This window comes from Oryx dammah, unplaced genomic scaffold (genome assembly GCF_014754425.2).
Source record: "Oryx dammah isolate SB20612 unplaced genomic scaffold, SCBI_Odam_1.1 HiC_scaffold_16, whole genome shotgun sequence".
NCBI lineage: Eukaryota > Metazoa > Chordata > Mammalia > Artiodactyla > Bovidae > Oryx > Oryx dammah.
In genome coordinates this window covers 23,708,844-23,722,777 of record NW_024070200.1, presented here as the reverse complement: position 1 = coordinate 23,722,777, position 13,934 = coordinate 23,708,844, and the positions used below count along the sequence as shown (strand labels likewise).

The 13,934-nt window shown below is 35.1% G+C and overlaps 1 protein-coding gene across 10 annotated transcripts in view; it reads right to left on the bottom strand.

Moving 5' to 3' along the window:
- RALGAPA1 (Ral GTPase activating protein catalytic subunit alpha 1) overlaps window positions 1-13,934 on the bottom strand; it is a 200,201-nt gene that overhangs the window by 25,322 nt on the left and 160,945 nt on the right. For all 10 annotated transcript variants that reach the window (XR_005723808.1, XR_005723807.1, XM_040256748.1 and 7 more), the window contains 2 exons: window positions 3,732-3,890; window positions 2,303-2,430 (listed from right to left, as the gene is read on the bottom strand). Coding sequence is in view for 8 of the 10 variants with exons in the window: in XM_040256748.1 (XP_040112682.1) it covers window positions 2,303-2,430; window positions 3,732-3,890 (287 nt within the window). In the remaining 2 variants the exon portion in view is untranslated. The remainder of the gene's footprint in view (window positions 1-2,302; window positions 2,431-3,731; window positions 3,891-13,934) is intronic.

Genomic DNA, 13,934 nt, shown 5'->3' with positions numbered 1-13,934 from the left:
TTTCTCCAAAGAAGATATATGGATGGCCAATAAACACCTGAAAAGATGCTCAACACTGCTCATTATTAGAGAAATGCAAGTCACAACCATACTGAGGTATCACCTCATACCAGTCAGAATGGCCATCATCAAAAAGTCTACAAACAATAAATGCTAGAGAGGGTTTGGAGAAAAGGGAACCCTCTTACACTCTTGGTGGGAATGCAAACTGGTACAGCCACTATGGAGAAGAGTGTGGAGATTCCTTAAAAATGGAATGGAACTGCTATACGATCCAGCAATCCCACTGCTGGGCATATACCCTGAGGAAACCAGAATTGAAAGAGACACGTGTACCCCAGTGTCCACTGCAGCACTATTTACAATAGCCAGGACATGGAAGCAACCTAGATGTCCATCAGGAGATGAATGGATAAGGAAGTTGTGGTACATACACATAATGGAATATTACTAGGCTATAAAAAGGAACACATCTAACGAAGTGGACAAACCTGGAGTCTATTATACAGAGTGAAGTAAGTCAGAAAGAGAAAGGCAAATACTGTATATTAACGCGTATATATGGAATTTAGAAAGATGGCACCAACGACCCTACATGCAGCACAGCACAGCAAAGGAGACGCAGACTTTGGGACTCAGTGGGAGGAGGTGAGGGTGGGATGAAACATGTATATTACCATATGTAAAACAGACGACCAGTGCAAATTTGAAGCATGAAGGAGGGTACCCGAAGCTGGTGCTCTGAGACAACCCAGAGGGATAGGGAGGCGAGAAAAGGGGGAGGGGGTTCATGATGGGGGGACACATGTATACCTGTGGCTGATTCATGTCAATGTATGGCAAAAACCATCCAATACTGTAAAATAATTATCCTCCAATTAAAAAAAAAAAATTTAAGGCATTCTTTCTACTGTGTCTTAAATGAAATGATGGAAAACACTAACCTCAGGATGAACATCAGGATCAGGGGAACTATCAAGAGGCAAAGGTCACAAAGACATCAACTGCAGTAGAGCTGACAATATGGACAAAATCAGTTTATGCATAATACGCTTTCTAGAGATATTCAGGAAATAATAAACTGAATCTTTACATTTCATAACAATGACCACTTCGAATCTGAGTTTTCAACTAGAAATAAATGAAGATGTAACACTACAAATAAGAACAATATTATAGAGTAATTAACCTCCAATTAAATAAATTCATATTAAAAAAAGAAATGCTATATAAATGTCACTAAGCTTAATTAATCAATGTAACATGTTAGTAACCTATAATTCTATTCCACACCGTCAGAATACCTGAGAAATTACACAGAAATCAGGTTACTTAAGTCAATGTTTCTTAGAAGAAGAAAACATATGCTGTAGACTTATGATAAATCTATTTCATGTGCAGTAGGATATTTTAAAAAGCCTTTCTTGTAAAGCTTAACATTTACAGTTTATTATGTACAAGAGAAATAATTGAAATGTTTTTAATCACATAGAAAAAGTATATGAAGACACAAATCCACTTTATGAAGGAGTAATGAAAACAATTTAAATTTTAAAACTGTGTGCAAATTTCGTCCCAGGCAGTGCTCAAAGAGTTTTACACATATTGACTCATTCAGTTCTCATAACACTATAGGCTAGATATTATTATCATTCTTCATTTTCTGGATAAGGAAATGAGGCTGAGAAGTTAAATAACTTGCCCAGAGCTGCAGAACCAGGAAGAGGTGACCAGTATTTGAGTCCAGGCAATCTGGCTCCAGAAGTCATGTCCTAAAACACTCCACGTCCTCTCGTACTTCCATGTTTCTGTTATGCTGTTCCCTCTGCCTGGAATACTCTTCTTAATCTCATCTACCTGATTAACTCATTCATCGTTCAAGATTGGGTCAATCCTTATATTCTCAGAAGTGTTTGCTGATACCACCATCCCTTCCAGCTGAGAGGCCCCTTGTTATAATAACTTGCAGAACATTCCGTGCATAACTCTTATTACAGTATAGATACTGAAAACAATATATTTCCTCAACTAGACTGAGTACTTTGCAATGACTGTTTTGGTTATCTCTGCACATCCAGATTAGCAGACCACCTAGTATATAATGGTGCTCTAATTAATTAACCAAAAGACAAGTACTGACTACAACTGTGTAAAAGAAAATACCATAACTGTTTAAACACTGGGGAGGAACACTCCATCATCTATATGTCAATAAACAAGAACTCCATAGGTCTTAGCACATTAGAAGAAGTTACCTTGGAAAGTAGAAAACAACTGTTAAACCAACTGTTAAAAAGGATACAAGTTTTGATACAATGGAATCAGGGATTTCAGAGCACGGCTTGCATTTATAGCTGTTGCTCGAACCATAATAGGTAGGACCTTTCCATTCACAATAGCACCGTCAAAGAGTGGACCAAAGAAGGGAACCTGATTGAGAAATTAGAATAATTTAACAATTCAAACTGGAAAAAGGCTGTAAATAACAACAATCAAAACAGTCTGCATATAAAACAATCTTTCTGCTTCCTCTTTAGTTCCTCCTTTAGCAGAAATGCTATTCAAATTTTCTGCCAAGATGGGTCATTCACACTAGGACAACAAACAAAACAAAAAATGCCAAAGGTCTACAGGGGTTCCATTCAAAAGAATTATGTGCTTCATGTAACTGATTAAACAACTTATACTACCTGCCAATTTTCCAATTTTTGTAGCCTCAATTGTATACAAAAATCCAACACTTCAAGTTACTTTATCATTTTCATGCAATGCCAGCTTTACCAATGAACCTAAAACACTTTATTATATGGTTTATTAAAAAAGATCTGTCACTATTATCAAATGACTGATATTTTCAAAAGTATTCCATTTGAATATGGCTAGTACAAATGGCAGCTAAAGGCAAAGACATGAGCTATGGATAATACAATAAATATTGTATGTTTTGTGGCCACATATTGTCTCTGCTGTATATTCTTCAATTTTTCAAATGAGAAAAACCCATTAAAAATGTAACATTCTTAGCTTGTGGATTATATGAAAACAACAGGAAACGGGCCATCATTTGCTGACCTCTGATTAGATGAATCCTAAAAAAATCTGGCTATAAGCCATAAGCATTATTTCATACATGGGAAACAATCCATTTCAAGAAGATTCATGATCAACAGTCAAAAACTAGTTTTTCCATAAACAAAATGTCCTCAAAAAATAAATAATAAAAACACCAATATACTGCCAAACTTTTATTCTTCTGAAAGAAAATACTTCTGCAGGTGTTTCAGCCCTATAAGACATTCAACTAGAACTACTTACTTTTTTAAACTTTGTAGAATTCTCATTTATTAAGTGACATAACTAAATAATCATGTAATCTTAACAAAATGTATCAACTAAAAATATAGGAATCATACTGTTCTAAAAGGGAATGATTACCTGTGTTTTAGGAAACTCTAAATCATCCTGTTAATAAAGGTAAGTCTTTTTGTGAGCTTAGTGTAAAGGAACTTCCACTCTGGCACTACCTAGCATTGTCCCATTCAAGTACAGTTTCTATCTGTTTTTCCTGTTTTAGCTCCTTCTGAACTAGACTTGGACAATTCACATAGCTACTTGAGTCTGTGTCTCATCTCCCTCTCCATTTTTATATAGCCTAATTCATCTGAGAGAAAGAAACTCACAAATCCACATAGAACTCAAAATATTTTATTAAAATGTAAGATAATTCTTACCTCTGGTTTTTTCATTATCTGGATACTGAACATGTGGTTTTTCATCGGGTATATTACAATAAGGACATCACCAAATTCTGTAGGAATAATTCCTCTCCTGTAGTCTCTAGTATGCTCTGACCAAACAATGTGCACTTCATCATTTCCTAAATGTCTCAACTGGAAAACCAAGAAAATAGTTCATAGTGCTTGAGAAAAGCCCTGTGAATATTGTCATACAGGTACTGACAACATACTAAAAAAAGATTAAAAGGCAAAGAAATTTTAAAAATATTTTTAAAACTTCACTTGACCATTTTTCACAACATGCAAAACACAAACACTCAAAAAGATGTTAGGAGATGCTACAGAAGACCAGATAATTTTCAACTGTCTACAGTCAATGGGAAACAGAGAAATTAGATTAAAAAAGATTCACATACAGTCCACTCTTCTTAACCAGCCATGGCACAATTTTCCACTACCAAACCTTTTCAAAAATTGTTTAAAAGAGTGTTTTAAAAAGTGACTGATTTAAGACTGTTCTTTTTTTTCTGACCACTCTCTGGAAGTGCTTATGACTGAAAGTGAAAGGGAGGAAAGGAGGCAACAGGAAGAGAAGTAAAAGAAGTAAATAATTCATAAATTACCTTTGGAGTAAGAGAAAGTTGACTATACTTGGCTTAACAAATTTATTTCCAGGTTTTCTTTGCTTATGAAGGTGTTCTTGGCAATCAGAGTTAACATTATATTCATTAAAATTATAAAAAGTATCTAAAAGAGTTCTACTAAGTTATTAGAAAAAGTAACTTAATATCCATCAGTACTGAGTTTTCTTCAAGGAAGTATGTTTAAACGTGTATTTTAATATACAGTTTGGTTATCTTGGTACATTTATTGATTCTGCCACTGCAAACATTTGAGTCCATTACTGGTGCCTAACTCACGGGTTTTTCAATTACCTTCAGATAACTTGAGATACTGTACGCAGAAATGTGTGCAAGAGAAAATCAGGGTAAGTGTTGTCAATATTCTTAGTATGAACTAAAATACAGGCAATTTCTGTTTTTGAAATAGTGATTTATTTTGGCTTACTTACTACATGGCAGGATTACAAACGTGTGATTCAAACAAACAAAGGAATTAAGTTCAGTTAATAAAAGGTTCTCTTCTATCATCCTTTTACTTTGGAGTTCTTAATCTGGGTTCAAAGGAATCTATGTATTTTGCAAATTCTATGTATTTTTCTGAGAAGAGTCTATCATATAGGACTGATGCTGCTGCTAAGTCACTTCAGTCGTGTCTGACTCTGTGCGACCCCACAGACGGCAGCCCACCAGGCTCCCCCGTCCCTGGGATTCTCCAGGCAAGAACACTGGAGTGGGTTGCCATTTCCTTTCTCCAATGCATGAAAGTGAAAAGTGAAAGTGAAGTCACTCAGTCGTGTCTGACTAGTAGTGACCCCATGGACTGCAGCCTACCAGGCTCCTCCATCCATGGGATTTTCCAGGCAAGAGTACTGCAGTGGGGTGCCATCGCCTTCTCCATCATACAGGACTAGGTAACACACAAAAAAGCCAAGAACCAATGTTCTAGTGGTTCTTAAAAGTCCCCAACACCAATCTATCTAGAAAATCCTAATCGCTATGAATAAAATTAAGTATGTGAAAACACAAGGTAAATCCCCGAACTTTAAAATTTATATTCCTAAGTAAGAAACGTCCTCTCTCCTTTGATGGATTATAAGATAGTGCCAGCTATTACTCTAAAGACAGTGCCTAGTTAAATCTATAGAGCAGGATCTATTATTTTCGAAATATAGAGATTTTTATTTTCTTTTAGAGAAGACTTTTTTTCTTTAGGTTTAAGTGGATTAAAGTTTCTTTTTGGAAAATATAAATGTGCTTATTGCCCTAAATACATGATGATAGACCTCAAACATCAAAACAATGTTCATTTCAAGTTTTAGTTATCATTATTTACAACATACACACACACACACACACACACCTTGAATGATATAAATGCACAGCTTGGGCTTTGTGATATTTTAAAAAACCAAAAAAGATTACACAACTCAGAAAAGCTATGGCTCTATAATTTCATTTTTTAATCAAAATACTTTAAAAATATCCTTCCTATACAGCCATCCCCATGTGTCAGCTTCCCTAATAGGTTTATGTTAACTGAATACAAAAGAAATGTGAAATAAATTTAACCAGGAGGGATGATCCAATCTAATTTTGATACATTAATGTCATATGCTGTACATGTTACAATAGCAGCCAGATCTAATACTAAGCTCCAGGCTATACTGAGATTTCCAAATGGCAGATTGTTCTAAGTGATATCAAGTATAATTGAAGTAATAAACGATAGTAAAAGCTGAGCACACTGTCAGGAAGAATTTAAGTATTTACTTTTTAAAATTAAATGAGTTAGGTTAGGAAAGACAAGACAACTGAAATAATGCAGGTCTCAATTTACAGAAAATTCCTTTTATTTATCTGCTACATTAACCCTTGAACTCTTGCCAAAGCTATCTATAATTTCTAGTGCCCACTTATCTAAAGAAATGAGAGAAAAGGGCAACTGTAGTTTTATTTTATAATGAAAGTTTGTCTTCAAATATCTACCACAGAGTATTAGAAGTCTGTTATGGAAGTTTAACAGAAAAGAATAATTTTTACAAAAATACTGTAATGCAGATATTTGTGGCATAGAACCATGCATATAACAAAGTCATTCAGAACATGTTGAGTCATTCTAACGAAAAAGCTTCAAGTACATCCCTTATCATTTATATCCAAATGCTAAAAAAGTATTTTATGCTGTTATGGTGAGGCATGTTTTTATATCTTTGTCTTTAAAAACCTGTTATATAAAATTAACTAAATTACTAATTATCATTATATAACAATTAAACAAATGGAGAAATTGCTAATCACTACCATGTATCTTGGAGTTTTTAAAGACTGCTGAAAATAAGAATTTTGAGTCGTTAACAGTTAATGGAAATTTCCGAAGTGTGTTTGACATTTGACATAAATATTTTATATAGTATTTTATATTTTAAATTATTTTATCTATACCTTATCTTATAAGGATTTAAAGGATTGTGTGTTATGTACTGGTTTCTCTCTGGGCTTCCCGGGTGGCATAGTGGTAAAGAATCTGCCCGCCAATGCAGGCAACACAGGAGACTTGGGTTCGATCCCTGGAGGAGGAAATGGCAACCCATTTCAGTATTATTCTTCCAGGAAACGCCCATGGACAGAGGAGCTTGTCCGTGGGGTCACAAAGAATCAGACATGACTGAACATGCATGTAATTATGTATACTGAGAAAGTTGTTCTATATACTGAAAACTCAAAGGAATTCCTACCTGTGTATTTTTGTACCCAGATGCCAATCACTTCTGAAATAGAGTATAAGAATTCTATATATGGGATAGGTCTTTAAAATGACTGACAAGCAAAATACTCTTCCAAATTCACTTTGACTGCTATTGAAGTCATTCTGGAATTCAAGGTAGATAACATAAGCTGCAGATTATCATTATCAATTTATGAAGACAAAATGGTTAAGTTTACCAACATTCATTTTCCTGATTATCTCAGTTTACTGATATTTCTACTAAATTTTGGTGTGTGGAATAGAACAATATTAAATGTGGAATGTGCTCAGTCGCTCAGTTGTGTCTGACTCTTTGCGACCCCATGGACTCCTCTATCCATGGAATTTTCCAGGCAAGGATACTGGAGTGGGTTGCCATTTCCTGCTCCAGGCGATCTTCCAGACTGAGCGATCAAACCTGAGTTTCTTATATTTACTGTACTGGCAGGTGGATTCTTTGCCACTAGTGCCACCTGTGGAAGAGAATATAATATCTACATATGCTCTAATACAACGAAAGCTACTTCCTTTGTTCTATACACTCAATTATCCTCTGCATTTTTACAACACTGACTTAAATGGAAGCTGTAGTCAATTCAAACCCTTAAGACTTTTTCTTAGAAACTTTCTTTTAAGTAGGTACAACTGACTACTAGAACTACAGCTCTTAATAAATTTTATCTTACCAGGTTCTGATTATCTTTAAGCCTATCAGGGTCTTTTGTTAGCATCATTCTTCTATTCAACACGCTGGCTCTGACTTTTCTAGATTTGGATTATCTTTAAAATCAAAATTTTGTGTCTTTATTTAGATTTTGGATAAAAATGTCAAAAGGGACAGATCTGGGTAGGAGGCTTATAGCAAGTCATTACAGATGTCCTTCTTAGTTAAAGGAATATCCAACAGTTACTAAATGTTTTCTATTCTAAGTGCCCTGTGATAATTTATTTAATGTTCACAACAACGCTATAAGGTAAGTATAACTATTATTAACCTTATTTTTATAGGAGAGGAATTGAAGCTTAAAAAGACAAAGTTATATAAGCAGAGCCAGGATTGAAACCCAAGCAGGTTAGTTTCAGAAACCACACTTTAACCACCTCTATACATTGCCTCTCATTAAATAATTAATTTATGTCTCTAGATATAATTACACAATCAGTCAATAATATACTTATTGAACTATTATTAAGACCACATTTCTTCAACCTGTCCACAACAAACGACTTAGTTAAATGCTTTATACGTGTATGGCCTTCCCTGATGTAGTAATCCTATTAAAACAAATTAAGTTACTTTGATGTGATTTGTTATGGTGAACTCATGCTAGCTTCTAGTGATCACTACTTCATTACCTAAGTGCTCACAAACCATCTGTTTAATAATCCTATTTTGCCAGGCACTGACATGGAGCTCATGAATGTTAGTAATTTTTGTACTTGGTGGCCTGTTCCATGTCCTTTATGAAAATCAGATGTTTGCCTATCAACAACAGTGTTTCTCATTTTCCATGATTATCAGGAGAGATTGTAGAGTTAATTCTAGATTTCCTCGGTGAAAATCATTCATTTGATGCTGGAGACTAAAATTCAGGTAATGTAACTGTATCATCTCTTTTACAAAATCAGCTTATCCCCTGATGTCCCTATTTCTATTAAAAGCAGGTTGGGAAGATCTCTATTGGGAAGATCTCTTGGAGAAGGAAATGGCAACCCACTCCAGTATTCTTGCCTGGAAAATCCCATGGTCGGAGGAATTATAATTACGTAGGGTCAAAACATGAAAGTCTTCCATTTCCGTTTTCCTTATAGTATCTCTGGGCTTCTCTGGTGCCTCAGATGGCAAAGAATTGGCCTGCAATGTGGAGAAACCTGGGTTCAATCCCTGTGTCGGGAAGATCCCTTGGAGAAGGGAATGGCAACCAACTCCAGTGTTCTCACCTGGAGAATCCCATGAACAGAGGAGGTTGGCAGGCTACAGTCCAGGGAGTGGCAAAGGGTCCGATACAACTGAGCAACTACACTTACACCATCTCTAACAAGCTCATAAAAAAATTTAAAATGTTTTATATACCATTTTTGTACTTTCCTTCCTAATGCCTCTACTGTTGCTCTACATAAGATGTAGTCATCCTAACAGCTGGACTAGTTCTTGAGTTCTTAAAAGGCCTACCCCCCTCTCTTTCCTCTCTACCTTCTTTCAAACATAGGCAAATACTGAGAGCCAAGTGCACTGTGAAAATGTTAAGCTGCTCAGGAGTGTCCCACTCTTTGTGACCCCATGGACTGTGGCCCACCAGATTCTCCTGTCCATGGAATTCTCCGGGCAAGAATACTGGAGTGGGAAGCCATTCCCTTCTCCAGGGACTGAACTTGGGTCTCCTACATTGGCAGGCAGATTCTTCACTGTCTGAGCCACCAGGGAAGCAATGTACCAGCTACTGGAGATACAATGGTGAGGAAAAACAGACGTGTTTTCTTTTTTCACAAAGCTTTAAGTTCAGTGGAGTGAAAGTAAAAAACTATTCAATTAATGAATAATCAACAGTATAGACAATGATATAAATATACTTCTCTGAATGCAAATAACAAAGACAACTGAACTATAATGGCATTTGAAGAATGCATAGAAGATAATTAAGTTAAGGCAGTTACTTCAGGGGATTAGTGGTATATGTGTAGAAATTGAAACTGAGTTAGTACTCGCTGTCCCAAGCCCTTCATTCTTTGCCCCTCATTTTCATATGTAGCAAAACATAAACTAACATATACTCTTCAACCATGTGAAAAAATATAATCTCATACATTTTCACAACTCACTTGCTGTCTGGATCATTCATTCCTAGTAATTAGGAAAAGCTTCTTGAAGCAATAGGAACAGCATCTAGTATTATAATACTTTAGCAGAGTGGACACTTGATAAATATGCTATTAAAAAGATAATACCACAGTACTTAGCAATTTTTTTTCTATAATTACATAGTTTACAGCATAAAAATAAAATTACCTGCACTTATGGCTTTATGACTTCCCTGGCGGCTCAGACGGTAAAGGGTCTGCCTACAATGCGGGAGCCCTGGGTTTGATCCCTGGGTTGGGAAGATACCCTGGGGAAGGAAATGGCAACCCACTCCAGTATTCTTGCCTGGAAAATCCCATGGATGGAGGAGCCTGGTTGGCTACTGTCCATGGGGTCGGAAAGAGTTGGACACGACTGAGTGACTTCACTTCATGGCTTTACTTAAATATACCATTTAGATGGTGATAAGTGCTTAAAAATATAAAATAGGGTAATGTGGTACTGTTACTGGGTAGAGAGGGCTTCCTTAGGTCAGATGGTCTGGAGAGGTCTCTCTGAGGAACTGTCATGTGAGTCTGAGAATTGAAAAATGCAGATGAGAAAGCGTGTGTGTGTGTGTGACTGTGTATGTAAGTTGCTGTGTGTGTGTGTTTGTGTAAGTTGCTCAGTTGTGCCCGACTCTTTTCCACTCTATGGAGTGTAGGTCACCAGGATCCTTTGTCCATGGAATTCTCCAGGCATGTATACTGGAGTGGGCTGCCATTCCCTCCTCCGGGGAGAAAGCCTGATGAGGTGGCAAAAGAGCATTTCAAATGGAAAGAAACAGTAAGTGAAAAGCCTGAGTTGGGAATGAGCTCGATGTGATGGCAGGTTAGAATGATGGCTAGTGAGGCCAGGTTCTGGTAAATGAAAAGGAAAGTGACAAGAGATGAGATTGAAGAAGGAGACAGGCAAATAGCCACATCTTGTAGGGCATGGAAGGTCATGGTAAGGAATTAGTTTAATCTATGTGCAATGAGAAACCACTGCTATACCATCCAAATTAAACCAGCCACAGTGATAAGATAAATTTACTCTGAACCATTTATATTTCCTGGTTTCTCTATCTTCGATTCTTATCATCAGGAGTATATTTATAGAAACTGGGTTAAAGGTGTTTGTCATTCAGTTGTATCCAACTCTTTGTGATCCTGTGGACTGTAGCCTGCCAGGCTCCTCTGTCCATGGAATTTTCCAGACAAGAATACTGGAGTGGGTTGCATTTCCTTCTCCAGGGGGAATCTTCCTGACCCAGGGATGGAACCTCCACCTCCTGCACTGCAGGCAGATTCTTTACCACTGAGCCACCTGGGGTTAAAGGTAGAGTTTATTATATTAAAATTATTTTATATAATGTGGCTAAATTTGGGACTAAAATGATGTATATAATTCCACAGAATTATTAACTATTACATTAATTACACTTTTACTAACACAATGAAAAAATTTTTATTATTCCTTCAATTTGTTTTTCATTTTCCAGACTATACTAGAATAGAGTTCTTTGGAAAATGAAGTATTTTAATTCTATTTCTAGATAAAATCCAGAAAAATAGATTTAAAGTTAAAATCAGATCAAGCAGCTCTATAAAGCTCATTTACTTGCAAAACTATTGTGACCAAATTTCAAAACAGAAAACGAACTGCTGTCCAAGACACTAACAGTGTTTCAGAGGGAACTGACTTAAATAAAGTGCTTCTTTCCCCTCTTTTGGGGGGTCCAGGAAATGAAAGATAGGCTAGAGAGTCCAACTAAGTAGGTTACAATTATCTCAACTTGATCTTCATCAAATTCCTAAAAGGGTGATTCAGCTACCTATGAAGCAGAGTATCAGCAAGTGGCTAGAACAAGGAGACAGAGGAAATGAGACAAGCTCCTGTGAACACTTTATACCAATGCTTGCAGCACTTTTGATTTTTAGGGGTGAATAAACTCAGTTAAGTGGAAATTATTTTTAACCATTTTCTGTCAATCTTCCTCAGGTAGAGATAATTTACAGAACAGAGGTTGGACTGGAGTTACATCAAGATTCTTAATATGGTGGTGTAATATTTCTAAGACAGACTACTTTGTAGACTGAATGCTTGGTTAATTTGTTAAAAAAAAAAAAAAAGTATAGTTAGTCCATGTTGTAAAAATTCTGTTGCTATCATTTTGATCCTTGAAAAAGCCTTTCTTGACAAGAAATAAACAGCTACACTTATTTACCTCTATTTACCAAAGATATTTACCTCTAATTCTAAGAACATAAAATGCTTAAAAATAATTTACAGAACTACCATATTATAGTTTAAATAAAAAGTAAAAACTAAAATTAGTTTCTATAAAATAGATATAAATGATTTTCTCCTATCAAGTTTAAAACAAAGAACCAGAGTCATAAATAATTCTACCTCGCCAGAGGCACAGCTATTTCTTTATACTGACTGTCGAGTATCTAATTTAATTAGAGGTATTAAACTCCATGCTGAGGTCAACAAGCCTTACTTCCTTCAATATTACACTTCAACCAGTGCTCATTAATGTGTCTACTGAATGGATTAACACACCTAAAGATATATGTACAAAGGAAAGGGGGACAACCTAATGATATCCAATTGTTCATTTGTAATAGGACACATGTTCTAGGCCTCAACTTATTATCACTAATGTGGAATTTATTAAATTCAGGAGAAAAAATACCAATACAGAAAGTGATTTTTTTATTAAGGAGAACTGGTATAAGACAACTAGTTTCTATGATGAAGTTTAGGCATTTAACCTTTTATTAAAAAGAAATTGATACTATAATAGAGCTAAAATATAAGCTTGTTACTTAGAAAAATCTTACATACTAGGACTCTGAAGAGCACTGAGCAGAGAAAATAGGTAAAAGGAAACCTCATATAGAGAGCAATAAATATAAAGCTTTTTTGATATCTATGAAAAGAACATTTAGAATAATTTATACTGAATTAGATAATGGGGTAAATTTTTCCTCTCTACTGAATTAAGTGAAATATTGCATCAATTTAGTTCCACCTTGATAGAGTAGATTTTGTTTAAGATTACTTAAATTACTACTGGAGAAAACAAGAGAACTATACCTTCCAAAATGATATCACTTTATTACATATTGTTTATAATTTTGACAGGTTTTGTTTTTATATGGTATTTTGTTTTTATATGTGAAAGAAGTGATATTTTGAAGATTTTTCACTACAACAAACAAACAAACTCCTAAAATGCTTTAGGTTAAAAAAGCCTATCTAGCCAGGATAATTTTCTTCAATAAAACAGGTATAGTTACTTTAGCAACTAACATAACAGCATGCTTGCATTATAAATTTTAAAATGATAAACATATGCTTACATTTTTATTTTTTTCTACCTATCTACCTACCTATTTATATATTTATCCTGGTTGCACCACGCAACATGTGAGATCTTAGTTCCCTGACCAGGAATTGAACCTGTGCTCCTGCTTTGGAAGTGCAGAATCTTAACCACTGGACCACTGTGGAAGTTCCCTGTATTTTTAAAAGTTATAATACTTCTTACATTTCAGTACTAAACAACTGGGAAATTATGCCATGTATCTGCCTGCATTCTTTTTTTAATAATTTGGAAAAAAAACCCCACTAAATAATTAGAAAAAAATACCTGTCCTATTCCATTTGGTAAATTGTTAAAATACACAATTTTACATTTATAATTAATTAACTTAAAAGGAGAGAAAAACTAAAATTTTTGTCTAAGGTGTTGTGTCAGCAAAATCGTGGACCAAGGAATTGTTTCTTTAGAGACGCTGAAAAAACACAATCTTATACACAGAAAACCCTGATTCTACAATAAAATCTGTTAGAACTAATATATGAATTCAACAAATACAAAATTAACACACAAAAAGCTGCATTTCAGAAGAGGAAATTGTAAAAACAATTCAATTTTTAACACATTAAAAGAATAAAATATTAGCATAAATTTAAGGAGGAGGAAGATGTATGTT